Below are 17,139 nucleotides of genomic sequence, written 5' to 3'. Positions count from 1 at the left end.
AATGTTGCACATCTTTTTTACAGCTCACCTTAGTTACAAAAATAATCCATCTAATTCTCAGTGATTAATTGGCAGACATTTCCTAAACACAGACCTAGAATAAATTAGTAAGTTAGTTGTACCTGAATACATCTAGAAAGATACATGCTGTAGTTGTTTTTAAATTTCCTACAAGGGGGTAAAAATGGATATGGTATCAGATACAAACACACAAATTTGTATATACACAAATATGTGTATGTCAGCTACATGAAAGGAGATCAGTTTTGTTTAATCACATGCATATTTGGCCTCATTTCATAATGAGAGTCATAGACTAGTCATAACAATGCACAACTATACACAACAATTACATGGTATTATAGCAGAAAGCGTTTTTTAGCTCCTCAACTTTGAGCATGTCAGAGCTTTTGCCTGTAAAGATGACTTGCAAGGACTATGCTCTGTTGAAGTCGTGACTGAAGCATCAGAGCAGTATTTCAGTGGCTTTGTATTATCCATGACTATAAGCAGGTCATAAAATTACTCTAGAAAGGAAAGAGATTGACTTCTGGTATGGCAGAAGTTCCATTATATACTTCAGAAATAGATACCTTATCTTCAAGGCTACTTGAATTTAGTCTATATTAAATTATTTTGCCTGTGTCGCAGGTCACAAGTTACTGCTGCTGAATCCAGGGAAATAAAGTCCAGCTTGGGGTGAAAAGAGTGACAGCTAAATTTGCTTGTTCCTTCAGAGACCAGATGCAGGAGATTGTGTTTGGCGCCCTTCCACACGCCCGACATCATTTGCTCTTTCTGTGTTTCCACAGGCCTTGAACAGGGGCATCGCTGCTGTCAAGGAAGATGCTGTGGAAATGTTGGCCAGCTACGGGCTGGCATACTCCCTGATGAAGTTCTTCACGGGTCCGATGAGTGACTTCAAAAATGTAGGTCTGGTGTTTGTGAACAGCAAGAGAGACAGGACCAAAGCAGTTTTGTGCATGGTTGTGGCTGGCGCTGTAGCTGCTGTATTTCATACCTTAATAGGTAAGGTCACTTCACATCTGGTTAATAGGACTTTTAATTTGCTTCCCTCGCTCATTCTTCAAGCTGCTTAAGCTGTAGGCTTAATATTTCATTTTTAAATACAACAGGAGATGCAGAAGAGATGAGCTCTCTTGGGCTGGTATCATGCCCATCCACGCCATTTTTACTGCTTTTTAAACAGGTTACTAAGGAGCAGATTCCAAGCATGGGGCTCTCCTGCCTGGAAACAAAACATGTTACTGATCTCTTTCAGTCAGGTGTGTGAGCAAAACTTTGACCAGGTTGACGGGTTGCCTGGAGCTGATAGCTCAGAGTTACTGTGAGGCAGTGATGATCAACTAGCATTATCTGCTGGGTTGGTTTGGCAGGACTTCAAGGTGTGCTTGGTAGGGCTGTTTGTCAGTTCTTGGTGGCATTGTTGGTGTACTCCCTCTGTACCTATTCCTTTGCTAGTTATCTCACAGTACAAAACTCTCAACAGGCAGGTGCCAGCATCCTCATTAAAATATCAGATAGTACACTCTACTGCTGCTAGGCATCATCCACTTCTGTTGAATATTTAATCTGTGAGGAAGAGGTTACTAAGAGGAATTTATACCAAACTGAGACCAACTCCCTGAGTGTGCTCCAAAACAAAGAAAATACACAAACAGACACAAACTGAACATTAATAAAAAAAAGCAGCCACAGGATTTGCCAGCTTTTGAGAGCCTAGAAAAATGAGATATGGATATCAAGCATCAGCCAAAGGAATAAAAGCTGTTTGACGTGGAAGACTTTTAACTTCATCCGTTCCAAGAACTCTGCGAGATTCTCTGCACCTTCTGGTTCATTCTACAGAGCTGAAACCTCTAGACCATAGCAAAGAAGAACAGGAGATTCTGGAGGAAGAAGCAGAGAGTGCACTGCACTGAGCAGGTAAAATCCTAAAACCCTGAGAGTTGTAAGGGGTGGGAGGAAGGTGTATGTGACAGCCTGTGGAGTCATGTGTTGGTTGACAGGCACTAGTGTTGGGTTGGATCACCGCCAGCAGGGTGTCATTCCATCACAGAAAAGTGGGAAATGCGAGGGTAATGGCAATATCCTGAATTGCTGTGAAACCTCAGAGTGGCCTCCAAGGGAGGCAGCATTCATTATCAGGCTGTTAGTATCTCAAAAGCAACATGTGCTGCAGTTCATCATTAGAATAGAATGGAATGGAATGGAATGGAATGGAATGGAATGGAATAGAATAGAATAGAATAGAATAGAATAGAATAGAACTATTTCAGTTCCTGCCTGAGTAGGAACAAGATCCATCTGGTAAACACAGATGCTCCCAGCTCTGACCCTTTAACAGTCTGCCAGCTAGATTCACCAGCTCTGTGCCTCCCAAGCACTACAGTTTGTTTTGGCCATCGTATCTCTTATTCCACCACTGGTACACGAGCCCTGTGCTATTTATCTTTGCGCTGTGTTACTGTCATAAAAAATGCTTAGGGTAATGACTCACTAGACAGAGCAACTATCTGCCAGGGATAAGATTTTGCTAATTTTATAAGCTGAATCCATGCATTGAAGTTAATTGAATTCACTGATTTCGACTGGTCACTTCTTAAACATGTTTACATTTTAGAGTGTTCTATTGAGTCAATGTTATAAATTTTGGCCCTTTTGTACATTTGGCTCTCATATTTCTTTGCCTGGAATGTTTCTTCAGCCCCCAGAGCTGCTCTTCTAGTTGCTCACTTGCTTTTCTGCCAGTGCTGGTCAAAGTTTTTGCCTTTGCCAGCTGTATAAAAAGTTATTTTCTAGTCATAAAGTATTTTATTTTAAGCTGGGGTTGATTTTAAGAAAGTTTTAAGTATAACTATCAGATTTCCAGGTGAAAGACATAACTGGATTTTCCATGTGGGACTTCTTACTGAAAGGAGGTGTTTGGAGCAACAGTTGGAAAACCTGTCAGCTAAGTTTCTTGCCTTTGCCTGGAAGTAGAGCCCTGCTGTGTTCCGAACCTCTGAAATGCACTCGGCAGATACTGGGAAAAAAAGGAGGCTGTTCTTACCATGCTTTAAAGTCCTGAATTAGAGGGCTGCACACAACCTTTCGGCTTTTTGTGGTGACAGACTGCAAAATATTTTTTGGTATTTTAACTTGTCTATGCTTGAAAATATGCAAAGGCCACAGCAGAGACTGGCAGAGCGCCTGGGGGAATGGAGTTAGTCAGATTCTAGCACCAGTTGCCTGGTTGATGTTGCCAAATTTTATGTTCCAAGTTTCCTTTGAACTTGTTTCAAGTCCTGATTATTTTGCTCTGACCCACAGATACACAGCCCGCCTAGCAGGAAGAAGAGAAGGAGTCCAGTGACAGGCGGCCTCCTAGGACCTGCAAGTACTCCCCAGCAGCTGCAAGCCTCTCACAGGCTATCTGCAAGAGAAATACAGGTCACTGATGCTTGGTGAATGAAAAAAGAGAAACAAGTAACACTTCAGGGACTGAATTTTTTCCACATGCCACAAATATAGGGCTGAGGAAAATGACATGTCTATCTGCCATGGACTGTCAAAGCCCAGGAAGAAACAGAAAACAAAAAGCCCAATGAAATAAGTAGTACCAAAAGTCAAAAGGAAGAAAAGAAGTGGTGGTAGAAACAGAGTGACCACGATGAATCACCACATTTCCAGCTGTGATAGAGACTGTTTGCAGTGTGCAGACACAGCTCCTCACAATCAGTGGCCTCTACTCATAGAAAATATCAAACCAGACCGTTTCACCCACCTGACTCAAGCTTCATTGCTTCAGCACCCGCTCTCTCCACTGCTTCCCTGCTGGGGCTCACACAATCCTCTGTGCCGGTGACTGCCTGAGCTAAACCACTTGAACTCACAGCTGCAAGCCCTGGGTCCCTCAGTGGTCACCCCCCACAGCCTTATGAAGGTCTGCAAAATCCTCACCAGCAGCTCCTGTCACTCCCCTGTACAGGTAGCAGTAACAACTGAGAACCAGGTTGGCCAAAGGGATTCTCATTCTGCTTCCAGTGCTGCTGTACACCTTGTCAGTACAGCATTCCCAGATTGGCTGTTTCAGGTGTGATCTGGAGATAAGATAGAGTATTCTGCCTTCCTTCCCTTAAACTACTTTAAGGGCAGCTACTGCCACCAGTTAGTTTCCCTGTGGGAAGTTCACTATGGAGCCAGGGTCTAAAGTGTCTTGTTGTTTTAGAGGTTGGCTTTTTGGTGGCTGTGAGAGAAGGGATTCAAGATGATAAGCCTGACATTTTACTAAATTCCCAGCTTGACAGAAGAAAAGTCATTTATATAATATTATGCTAACATAATGCATTTCTTAGTGTTGCTAGTAAGCCCTCCATACTAAGTGAGTCTTTTAACATCAGTGTCATGAAGAGTATGCACATCTTCTTTGGCAATAGAACAGCATTGTTCATCTTCTCACTAGTTTGCTGAGACATAGTATACTGAGAAAGTTTATTTCCTTTTGAATAATTCTCAGTAGCTCTAGAATTGACAGTGCAGCAGTTACTTCGAGGAAACATCCTCTTTACTTTTTTCTATACCTGATGAAATGATGGATCTTTTCTATACCTACCTTCATGATGGATCATGGTCATCACCAGGAGGAAAAGGATGGAACTTTAGTAACCAGCAAACTTCAGTGTAGGTTAACTTTTGCAGTGATCTGTAGCAGACTGGATGGCCAAGACAGGAGAGTGATTTGTTTTGTGCCCATTTGTTACTGTCAGGCTGCTGAGCGTGGGCCGTAGATTGCACAGGGGAAAGCTTCAGCAGTTCCTAGCAATTCCACTGATACTTTTGAACTTCCCACATGCATGATCACTGCATGTACAGTAAAAATCTCCATAGGAAGTGAGACATCAGTGTAATCCCACCAATTCCAGTGTAACGCTGCTGGAATTTTCCAGAGACTAGGAGTTACAGAGTGGGCTATGACAAGCTGAGGGGATTTTTTTAGTTGGTCCTGTTCTGACAAGACCACTGTACTGGGGTAGACTAAACATTTTGCCCTGGAAAAAAGGGACAGCATAGGAACACAAATCAGGATATAGTCTGGGTTTGCTGTTTTCCTCCTCTCTCCCTCTCTAAATAAAAATAAAATGTTATTCATTAAAAATTTGTCCTAATTCAGCATGGTCGTTGCTAAAGCAGTAAGTAACATGCTTCCCTGGCTGCCCCAACGCTTTTCCCAAAATGGGCAGTTTCTTCTCAGCAAGGTACTCAGGACAAAGGAGGAAAGCCTATGACAAAAGCACTTTTGAATAGCAGTGATTGTGTTTCAGTTAAAACAAGATAATTTTTAGACTTATGAAATGTTGGCTTATATGAAGATATTTCAGATACTAGAAGTCATTCATAGATTTTGGAAAATCAACTAATGCAATTTTGGAACTAGACCCGAGCACAGAAAAATATGATTGCAGTAATCAGTCTTCACTGAGATGCTCCTAAGCTGTTTTGGTTTTCTTTAATTCATGTATTGCAATAAACAAAGAAAAAAATCACACCACCTTAAACACTCTAGTCATCTGAGCTTTCACATGGGGAAAACAGAGGCTCTCTCTTCTGTTTTAAATTCAAGCTAACCAAAGATAAAAACAAATCTATATATCCTGTGGCATCTCCAAATGAAGTTTTTCTGGGGTTTTTTTCACATTGGTATTTTCCTGTCTTCCCAAATCACTTAGCTGAACAAATTAGCTCAGTGCATTAAGCATGGTGATAATAACACCAATGTTGTGGGTTTGGTTCCTGTACAGGCCATTCACTTAAGGGTTGGATTTTTTCATCCTTGTGTGTCTGTTTTAACTCAGAATATTCTGTGATTGGGAAGCTGATGAGCATCAGTTTTGGCCAAGTGAACCATCTTTCCGACAAGCAGCAGAATAGAAGTGCTACTTCTCAAGTCTCTTGAGTTCATTTTTAAAACTGGCAGGAAAGTATGTAAATGGAATGTGTCTGGAAAGAAGACACTTTAACCCAAAATCATGTTTTGGATTTTTTTCTTCTGGTAAAGCTATTTTGACATACGTAGCTCCATGTGTGGAAGTAAATGGTGTCACTTCCTCTGAGAGTCTTTTCTTTACGATTTAAGTATGACATGCTCAGTAGTAGTCAGCTCTAAAATAACTGCAGTACAGTTATTTGTCAGAGACTGCTGGCATCATTAAGAGTGCATTGTTTTAAGGGTGTATGAAGTTTGTGTGGTAGTAATTAGCTTGCTAGAGAAGTCAGTGTAGAGACAAGAGATCCAATTAGGTGTACAGTTTTCTGTGTCATTTCTTGACCTTCTGGTTCTTAAAACTCAGCTGCAAAAACCCAAAACAAGAATTCCTGTTTCACTTCTGATTAGCAAATCTGATCCTTAGACACAGAAAAACAAATGAGGTATTAGAGAAGAGCAAAGAGGCAGCTCATCTTGGACTTGGATTTCTCTGTTTTAGTTGAAATAATGCAAGAAGTGGGAAGCACCATCTGCTTTAAATTCATGTAATGCTCTCTGGCTCTGTTGTCTGTGTTATTAATTTTGTACCATTCTTCATAATAAGTCTGTAAGGTTGGCCAAGGTTAAGTTCTAATTTCATCAGCAATTGCTTGATTCACAGCTCAGTGACACATGCCTGTATTTTTGTCAGTGAATCTCAGCTTGCTGAGTCCTTCCTTGTGAAGGACAGAAACATTCATGGACATCAGCAAAAATGATTGTGTGTTTTCACTGACATATGAAATAGTTGAATATTTTGAAAATAATGTTTTAAGTTTAACCATTATTAATTTAAAACCAAAATCACATTTAAAAGTGCAGTTAAACACTTTTAGATGGGGGAGAGAAGAAAAAAATCTTTGAAGCTTACAGAGCTCAGTGCTGATATCACTAGAAATCTTAAAAATGTGGTGCAATGGTATAAGTGCCTTGAGAGTGCCCTGCCAATAAACTACAGCCCTTTTCTTAGAAGTGAGAGTAGTTCAGCTTCTGACCCTCTGATTCTGTCAGTTTTTCTGCGATAGTAAACTTTAGGTAGAAATGAAATGGCCTTTAGAGACAAAAAGTTACTTACTACTCACATTCTAAACACTTGAAAAGTCTCATTAAAAACAAATGAGGGGCAGGGAGAGCAGGAAAGGGTGACTTCTGCAGCGTGCTGCACTTCCAGCACTGCACTGCTGGAGGTGGCCCTTCCCAGAAGCAGGTCCCTCAGCACATGGACTATGATTCTCAGCCCCTGTGTGGGGATAAGGTGGCGTGTTTCCTGCATTGATTTTTAAGTTTTTGTACAGAGGTGTAAAACACATTGAGTGGAACCTAAGAGAAAGTTGAATGAATCTGACCTTCACACATGACTTGCTCCACAGACCTTCCAGATTTCTTTCCTTCACTGAAATAAGTTGATTCAGGGACATCCAAGTACTGCCCTGCCATAAAAGCAGCTTTCCTCAAGGACTTATCACACAAAAAACTCTTCATAGCAGAGAGTGAACACCAAGTGAAGATTGGCTCATGGCTATTTGTGCAAAAACATAAAGAGGTTGTGCTTGATGTTTGACTGAACTGCAGCAAGCACCTGAACACTTAAGGGACTAAACTGCCTTCTTCAAACTGAAGAAAAGTTGGAGTCCTGGTTTAAAATTCTTCCCCCAACCCTTTTCAAATGGAAACAAGGCTGGGAGTACCTCAGGAAGATGGCTAAGGAACTTGGGATTTACTGAGTGAATTTGGAGACTGTGAGTCTTGACAGCCATATTTCAGGTGAAAGACATATAGATAGGGACCAGCATAGGGAAAAGGGGGAGTTTTAAAATTTTTTAGCATCTTTTGGGCAGTCCTGGTTATCTGGAATGAGGCTTGTGTTTTTTCACAGTGTTGTCATACCACCTTCTTTTATTTTACTATCTTGTTTACTCTGTCTTATTTGAACTCAAATAGTCTTTTCGGTTCTGTTAATCATTTAACTGCTGTATCTCTAAGCCATCACAAAACAATGACAACTTAAACTCTCTTTAATTGCTTCCAAATACTGTTTACGAGTTATGAGAGCCAGTTTTAGGCTAAGAAGATTGAATTTGATGACTATGTTAGCATTTGTCAATCCAGTTATGGGACCTGCATCCATGAAAAGGATCACTTTCCTGAAATACTCTATATGAAGATCTGTACAAAGATAATAGGGTTGTTATAAACGGAAAATTGGATACATGTTCACATTTGAAATAGTTAACTTGGAAAATACACAAGTAGGGGAGAACTGAAATAAGGTTCCCCAGACACAAATAATTCTGCCATTACTTGCCTTGGGGGAGATCAGCCTTACAGCCTAATCATTCTTTTAATAGCTGTAGGAAGTGTATGGAGGAAATCAAGTAATTATATGCAGGTCTAGAACATGGTTTATACAAGTTAAAACTGATCTGGGTTGTTTACCTCTGCATATTATATTTGTCTCCATAATTCAGGCTCCAGTCACAGCCTTTGTTATTCCTGGTTATTGGGAGGACTCTGGGGTTAAAACAGCAGGATAACATGGGTACAAACAAAACTGGAGGCAGTTCTTCGGAGAGCTGTGTGGGGCTTGGTCACGTCTGTGCATCCTTCAACCCAACACCTTGTGAAGAGAGGTCTGGAAAGAGAGTGTTGTCCAACACTAAAAGTTGTCTCGGTTTGAAGCAGGGCAGGGTAGTAACACGCTGGTGATCAGAAGTGGGAACCCCCTGATTTCCAGAGGTGCCGTGCTCTGACTTGTAGCTCTGGAGATGCTGGCTCTAGATAAGGAGGGAAACTAAGGCAGGTCAAGGCTGCCCAGGGACTGCACAGCAACGCACACAGTGTCCTGACAGGTCCTGGGTGAGGTGGCCATTGGGCAGAGTAAGGGAGAGGCAGAATGAGTGTGATTTGCTGCGTGCTGTCACAAATCACAGTATCCTTTTAGGGCTTTGGGCAGGTTTACAGATAATGTCATGAGAATGCGGTTGTAGTCGATGGTTTCAGCATTTGAAAGGCACTATATCCCATGAAATGCACAATGCCTGGTGAAAACACCTTTTCTGACAAAGAGCCTTTATTTAATGCAGGAGCAGTAGGTTTTCTGGAGTACCAATGTGTTCATTTAGCAAACAGATGTGGCACTTACTATACTCACTCCCAATCCAGCCATTTGTTATCATGCCTCTGACAAAGGTTACTTTAAAAAGAACCATGAGTGCACTTCTTAGTCATAAACAGCAGCTAGTGAGGCTGCAATATCTAAAGCCCTTACAGCTTTTGCTAAGTGGATGTGTGTCTGAGCTCCAAGGCATCGCAGTCTTTCAGGTACTTCCGAATATCTCACCCAAGGGTCCATGTGCAACCTTTGTGTTTCATTCTTATCTTGTTTCTCTACAGCATATAGTGATTTGGGGTATTACATTATTAATAAGCTGCACCATGTGGATGAATCAGTGGGAAGTAAAACTCGGAGGGCCTTCCTTTATCTTGCTGCCTTCCCTTTTATGGATGCCATGGTGAGTGCCTGATTCGGAACTGAAATTTGATGTTGATGTTACGGTTTTGTCACCTTTGTTCACAAACTTTGTTACCTGATGGGAAACTGAAGTGTGCAGAAGTAAAGTGTGTCCTTTGCAAGCAGCAGTTCTGTATATACCTAGACTCATCTCCTGCTACATGGAGAAAGCATCTGAGTGGGCTTTAAACATCCAGAGATCATGACAGATGTCAAAAACCTCTGCTGCCTTGTTACAGTTACAATATGAGCACATTGGAAAGCACTGGTCTTCTTGTGATCAGCTGCACTGGTTGTCTCCTATGTGACCTCATTCTGATTTGTGGTGAAAGATTAGGATTTGCCATGCATTCCCAGATCACCCGCAGAGCTCACAAGGAATAAAATCAATATTTTCTCAAAGCAAATTTGTCAAAAATATGTTTCTCACCATCACTTTTTACAAGCACAGCTAACTCCAGTATATCTCAAATGCTTGGGCAAGATCCACGCATGAGGTGAGCTGCTGCTTCCCAGATCACCAGGCTCATTGCTTGTGGCTACACAACAGGAAATGTGGCAACTCTATTTAATGCCTCTACCTCTGTGTAAAGATGGTGAAGGAGAACCTCCTCATGGTGCTGCCTCTACCACTTTCTCACCACTTTGTCTGCTTGACAGTCACTGACAATAAAAGGAAGATGGATCTTTAAAAAGAAGTTGGTTTTCTTTTCCAGACAGGACTCAGTATTCAGTGGGCCAATGAGTATTACACTTTGGAAGTGCATCCAGCTGGTGAATGACTATTTATTAGATTATTTGCTATGATAATTCATCATGTGCAGCATCTGATTTGCGAAGGGCTGCTTTCTAGATGTGCTAGATGTGCTCAGAAACTTCTATAGTCTTTAAGTTTATCCCCATTCTTCCTGCCAGCCTGGCAATGAGGAACTCAATGCAGCAGTGCTTTCTCTGCATTAATGCCTTAATGTTTGCCCAGGTTCACACCAGGTACTGCTGCAGGTTGGTTGTGTACAATGTAATAACCAGAAAACAGCTTTCTTGGACCTGAAATCATTCTCAATATCATAATCACTTCCCAAACTCTTCTCTGGCTTTTTTTCAGGCATGGACCCATGCTGGGATTCTGCTGAAACACAAGTACAGTTTCCTAGTGGGATGTGCCTCCATCTCAGATGTCATAGCTCAGGTAAAGGCTCCCCATAGAAGTCACTGTTGTATTGTGGACCAGATGCTTTCTTAAACAGAACTCTCTTGTACAGAGGGCCTCTCTGTGCCTTCTCTCTCTTCCATAAGCAAAGCACCAGGGGAAGTAATCTTGTGTGCTGCCCTCTGACTGTTCCTCATGTGAAGGCTTTTTGCTGGCAGTTGTGCTTTAGGACAGTCTCACTTGACTGGATCAAGTCAGTTCCCAGGAGTGTTTGGCTTAGGGTCGTGTCCTGAAGCACTTCCACAGCCCTGTTTCATAATGGCTGAGAAACAAGTTCTGTATGCACACGTGTGCATTTGGGGAAAAGGTCAGGCAAAGAGACCACTCACTGGCTGCTACCAATCCTGAGGCTGAGAGAGTGCTTTGAAAGAGATCTTTCTCTCTCTGTGCATTCGCCCCAGCCCTTGCACAGTTCCAGTGAAACCCTGAGTTGGAGGTGAAGGCATGATTCTCCAGCTGACCTGACAGTTTTGCACGTGGTGTCTAATCCAAGGAAATGCAGCGTAAGCCACTTTCTGAGTACTTGTTACTGTTCCAGAAGATGAAGGCTCAGAAGTGCACCAGGAATCTGTGGTGATAACCCCTGGGTGATGCAGAGAAGACCAAATGTTTTTTGAACTTTCAAAAGGGAGGTGTTAACTATCCTCTTGCTTTGTATTAGGCACACTGAAGAAACAACATTCACACTGATGATGGCCGGTGTTGTAGCATTGAAGAGCCAATATACAGCCCTCTTTTGAAAACATAAAAATACTAGGAAGAGTCCCAGCAAATGTGAACAGTCGCTGTACTGTCCCATTACCAGCTGAATGGTGCAAGATAAGAATGGTGCTGGATAAGAAAGAGGATAAAACAGTTTGACATCAAAGGAAGTATGAAGTCAATGGCCCTCAGTTCAATTTTCCATAGCATTTTCCTCCCACTAAACATAAGGAAACCATAAACGAGGTTGAACCCTTCAGTCAGTTGCTACTCTGTGTTTGTCAGGTCTGCCCCACTACAGTACTGCAGTAAATCCCCAGAGGTAATAGCAAATACTGTAAATGACCTTAGTCCTCAGGGTCTGCTCTTGTTCCGATGTGACCTACGAAGTTTCCTGGCCCTGGGTGCGTGTCAGGTCATGTGCAGCTAAATACAGAAACAAATTCTTATTTCGGCCGTGCCCTTTCCGCAGCGGCCGGTGAGTGGGGTGCCAGGGTTGTGAAGAATAAGACACCTGTCATCTTCTCTCAACAGAATACTACACAGAGCAAGAGCAAATCCAGAACGCAAAAAGTTGTGGCAGTCATAGCCCAGAACTCTACACCTACATCTGCGCCCTACGCAGGGAATATGGCACAGGCAGTAGCCACTTTTTCTTGAGTAGCTTCTTGTGCACACTCTTTGTGACTGACTTCGCTTCTATTTACTGAAAAGCAGTGGTTTTTTAGATTTGAAAGCCCTCATAAGCACTGTGGCCTGCCCCAGGAACATTTACAGAGTGTGGTTTTTCTTAACTACTTCTGCGGCTCTCAGTGAAGGAGAGAACCTGCACCTGAGCAATGTATAGTTTATTTCTGGTCACTCACTTGAATGCCAGCGTGTCTTGGCGGGATTGTCTTGGTTCTGCTCATCACAGCTCCAAACACAGTTGGCTTTCCAGTTGCGTCCCCCATCCAGAGTCATTTGGAATTTATCGGGCATCTTATCCACTCTGTACTTAACAAAGAGAATAATATATTAATCAGTTCTTTTACATTCTATGGATTGAGCATTTAGTCTTAAGAGGCTGAATTATGAACTGTTCATTAGCCCAAGCTTCCATTTAATTTACATTAATGTGGCACTCAGCTGAGAAGCAAATAATGAAATCGTGAAATTTCACTTGAAAAAGTTGAAAATTCGGTTGACATAATACTTCCTGCTCCTGAATGTTGAAGTGAATATTTTAAAACATCTGGCTTTTTAATTGCCACTACCCTCCCCCCACCCAAGAAAAAAAAAAAGCAGTAGGGCTTAGAAGCTGACCCTAGAAGCATGTCTCCAGCCTCAGCATGTATCAGAATAGCACATTCTCCTGGGAAGGGTGACTCTCAGCCGCATGCTTGCTGCCAGACCTTGCCAGACTTTCATGCCAGCCTTCTCCTATTTATGGCTTCTAGTCTGACACCTGCCCAACCTGTTTCATAGAGTGTGAAGTTAACTCTTGTTCTTCTCATGTACATGACCAAATATTGGGGGATCCTGACTGAAGTTTCTGTAGATACTGTAGTTGCAGTGGCAAATTGTTGCAGATGGACTTAGGAATCAGAGAGGAGATGGGTTGGCCCTGGAGAAGCGCACAGACAAATTATTAATCGTCTCTTTGTTTTCTCTGCAGGTTGTTTTTGTAGCCATTTTGCTTCACAGTCACTTGGAGTGCAGGGAGCCTCTCTTGATCCCAATCTTGTCCTTATACATGGGAGCACTTGTCCGATGTACCACGCTCTGCCTCGGATACTACAGGAACATACATGATGTTATTCCTGACAGAAGTGGGCCTGAAATGGGGGTATGTCTTCATACTTGAGTTTTTTCAAACTCAGTGATTTTACTTGGTGGTTTTTTGTGTTACAGTGCTGCATTAAACCACTGTGCATGAAGGGCCTTCTCTCTGTCCTTCAGGAAAAAACGTTTTCACTTAAAGAGACATGGTAGAAATGATTCCAGCAGCAGCACATGTGACACAATGCCTTCCATGGTATGGATGTGTCTACTGAGGACCTCTGTACCAGCTGTAAGAGCTGTAAGACAGCACAGCATGAACTAAGCAAACACATTGATTCATATGGAAGAAGATATCAAAATTTCTCTTTTTCTTCAAATGTCATATTGTTTTTCATGTAGCTTTGTCTGGTAGTTGGAACAAATTATGCAGATAGATACCTTATGCATTATTTATTGAGATCCATGACACATCTTCCTTTGAATCAGTATTGCTGCCATGAGTGAAAATATTTTAGGCTCCTCATATTGAAAATTATTGAAATTAATGTATTAAACTGACAGTGGATGGAAAAAGCAGAAAACCTTTCTCCATGCTTTTGGTCCTGTGCTGCATGATTTTTTCCAAACACACTTCTCTTTTTTTTGCCCCGTGTTGCAGGGAGAAGCTACAATAAGGAAGATGCTGAGTTTCTGGTGGCCTTTGGCATTAATTTTGGCAACTCAGCGAATAAGTAGGCCCATTGTCAACCTTTTTGTCTCCCGGGACCTAGGTGGCAGTTCTGCAGCCACAGAGGTAAGAAAGGCAGTGCTCTCCATTCCTGCAGATGATCATTTCCATGGTGTTGCCTCTGTGCTTCTCTTCTCAGCCAAGCCAATGAGAAAAAATCATCTTAATTACATTTCTGTTTAATGCTCTTTTTATGCTTGAAGAGAAGATTGCTTGGACTGTCACCATGAGCCCTTCTGCCAGGTCTAGTGGGACCTCACCCTCCACAAGACTTGTAGAATTTTTTCACTGAACAGTTTTTCACAGGTTTTCATACTCTACATAGGTACATATAGTCTGGAGCATTTAGATCCCAGAAATTTTAGGACAGATGACAGTAGTCCCATGTCCTACTCTTTCCTGTCATGTATATTTTATGGCTGCACAAACTGAAGTGAAACTACTGTTAGCAGTCAGTGCATCACACAGAAACATGAAAAAGCACATAATAAAAAAATCTGTCTCCTGGCTGGGATATGAGATGCACCCTGTTTCTCTTGAGGAATTTCAGATTACTCCAGTAAGCCTCCTCCAGCTGTTGGGAGACAGATTTCTGATTGTAATGCAGAGCCTTTACCGATGCTCACCACAAGCTGATGCGTTCGCTTAAGAAGTCTGGGGGACTTCTGCTGCCAGTTTCGTGCAAGGATGTCTAGATGTATCTTGTCACAGGATAAGCAAAACTGTGAGATACTAAATGAGAAGTTCAGAGAGCAACTGCTAGTTTGTCATACATGATCCTGTGTGTTTCATATGCTCAGGAATTGCCAGAGACTACAAATAAACAGCTGTGAGAAGAGAACTTCGGAAACTTACTGCTTTTACATGTGGGATTCAGGGATGGGTCTGTGTGGTCTCCATACAAAGGGAAGCCAGAGGTTAGCAAAGATCACTTTTGCATTTCTTGGTGACTTTTGATTTTAGATGCATCACATTTGATGGCTAGCCAGTTCCATTTTGTTGCTATTAGGATGACTCCGATACATGTCACAGCTAGTGATTTGCTGGCAGTTCTACACTAACAGTAATGGTCACATCGCAACTTCCTCTGGTTTCTGCAGTAATTGCTTCTGAAAAGGGAGGTGCTGACAACACAGACAACATCAGTGTCTGGAGCATCAGTATCCACAGGACTTTTACAGGTCCCCTATTCAATAATAGCAGCACCTTTCACTGTGGGCAGGGAGTCCCTGTGGAGGACTAGGCTTAACAAGTTCATGAGGACCACAAATTCCAAATCCACTTGCACTGTCCAGCTCCTACTGCTTTTGTTTGGACTACCAACACAGTTGTGGTGATTGGACTGCCTCTTTGGTGGTGGCTTTCTTAGGGCGCTTTTTCATCTGTCAAATACAAGCACTAGACATTTAGGAAAACTTTCTTGCATATATGTTGGAATAACGCTAAGAGGAAAAGTGCTGGAAAAAAATCACTGCTAAAAACTTAATACTTTCATCCAAGCAGAATCTAGCATACAATATATGGTAATGAAATACTCTTTCCTGTAACAGGTACTGTGTCTGCAGTCTTTTTGGATTTAACAATGAAAATAAGCAACATAGCTTTTATATTCCTTACTCAGTTTAACCAAGTTAGGTTTCACACAGATGGAAATTCTGATGAAAATAAAATAATGGGAGGGTGTGCAATTAAAAAGGGTACTGTCTTAAAATTCCAATTTGTTTTATTTGAACCAATTACTTTTTCAACATACATTAAACTTTATTAAAGCTATTATTAGCAGGGAAGGATCTATACCACTCTTCCTCTCTGCGGATATCATTACATTCCACTCTTTTTAATCAGCACAGGGAAAAAAATTAACTTTCTACATGGTCCTGTGTTTGTATAGATCTTTTAACCAAGCGAAGACAGCAGTTACATTTATAATGGGAAAATGGGCTCAGATAATCAAGGAAATGTATTTTGAAAGTTAGGGAGTGAAACAGGAACAGCAGTTTTAAAAAAGGTCTTTCTTAACACTACCATTGCCAGATCTAAAATGAATCAGAAATGTGTGTGTTATAACAGATCTGAACCTGCAGACAAAAGGCCCCCAAGCACTTTCAATTAATATGTGGGGGAATTTATGTCTTTGATAAACCTCTTGGACTGTACTTGTGAGATTGTAAAAGGGTCTAGTTTTAAAACTTCAGGCAGTGAATTGTTTCTTCCCATACAAATGTTCATCTGGAATTATTTTTGTCTGGTGCTTATTGATGAGCACCAGAGTGGGAGGAGGTGGAGTTTTTTGTCTCGTAAGTGCCTTCTGCCCCCAAGCAGTCAGATTGATGTCCAAACTCAGTGAGCCACTGAGGTCCACTGATTTATAGTCCATCTGTCTTAGTTGAAGCTGTTTTATTTATGAATAACCAAGTCAAATGTATATAAATTGAAATTATGTGGTATGATCCAAAACTACTGTGAACCACAAGGCATTCTGCTGCTCAGGTGTCTGAAGGTAAAATAACTCAGGAGCAATATGGGAGAAAGGTGTTGGACTGGTTAAGGGGTGCACCACAGCTCAAGTTAATAATTATCTCAGAGTATCAGTGATGGTAAGATGACAAAGCTGACTTAGGTAATTTCATGGCACAAAACAATTTCATGAGCTTAAAATGGCAGGCCAATGACGGCCATTTTGATGGTCTTCCTGAAACAAAAAGCTTCCAGTCCCTTGTCTGGTTTCACATTGGGTCAAGGTTAATGTGGTGATACTGGTGAGCAATATCTCCCTATGTTAGTTTAACTCTTGTGTTTGAATATTTGAAGTTTGTGTTTCTCTATTCTTAGGCAGTGGCGATTTTGACAGCTACTTATCCTGTGGGACACATGCCCTATGGCTGGCTGACAGAGATCAGAGCTGTATACCCTGCTTTTGACAAGGTGAGTGTCCCTGTTAGGGCTGTCATAAATACCTTCTGCCTGTGTGGTCCTTCTAGTTCTCTCTGTTTGTTGTTCCACTGATAGGTTTTCTTAAAATCTAGTTAAAATTAATTGGCTTTTGGTGGCTTCAAGCTGTTGTCTGGTTTATGATTTTAACCTTAGTTCTGTGTTACAAGGTATTAAGCTGCCTAGATAGATAGGTGCTATCTAGGTGCTATCTGTATTTTTAAGATTAAAAAAAGTCCTCACTATGAGGTAGCTACTTAGTTAATGAA

The 17,139-nt window shown here is 41.6% G+C and overlaps 1 protein-coding gene across 1 annotated transcript in view; it reads left to right on the top strand.

Annotated features, from left to right (window-relative positions):
• Nucleotides 1-17,139, top strand: part of ANKH (ANKH inorganic pyrophosphate transport regulator) — a 106,375-nt gene that overhangs the window by 54,910 nt on the left and 34,326 nt on the right. Inside the window, exons 2-7 of the mRNA XM_040060131.2 lie at nucleotides 813-1,029; nucleotides 9,419-9,537; nucleotides 10,642-10,725; nucleotides 13,106-13,276; nucleotides 13,871-14,005; nucleotides 16,772-16,864. Of these exons, the coding sequence (XP_039916065.1) occupies nucleotides 813-1,029; nucleotides 9,419-9,537; nucleotides 10,642-10,725; nucleotides 13,106-13,276; nucleotides 13,871-14,005; nucleotides 16,772-16,864 (819 nt within the window). The remainder of the gene's footprint in view (nucleotides 1-812; nucleotides 1,030-9,418; nucleotides 9,538-10,641; nucleotides 10,726-13,105; nucleotides 13,277-13,870; nucleotides 14,006-16,771; nucleotides 16,865-17,139) is intronic.

The sequence above is a fragment of the Hirundo rustica genome, chromosome 1, assembly GCF_015227805.2.
Source record: "Hirundo rustica isolate bHirRus1 chromosome 1, bHirRus1.pri.v3, whole genome shotgun sequence".
NCBI lineage: Eukaryota > Metazoa > Chordata > Aves > Passeriformes > Hirundinidae > Hirundo > Hirundo rustica.
This window is presented reverse-complemented; position numbering and strand designations above follow the sequence as displayed.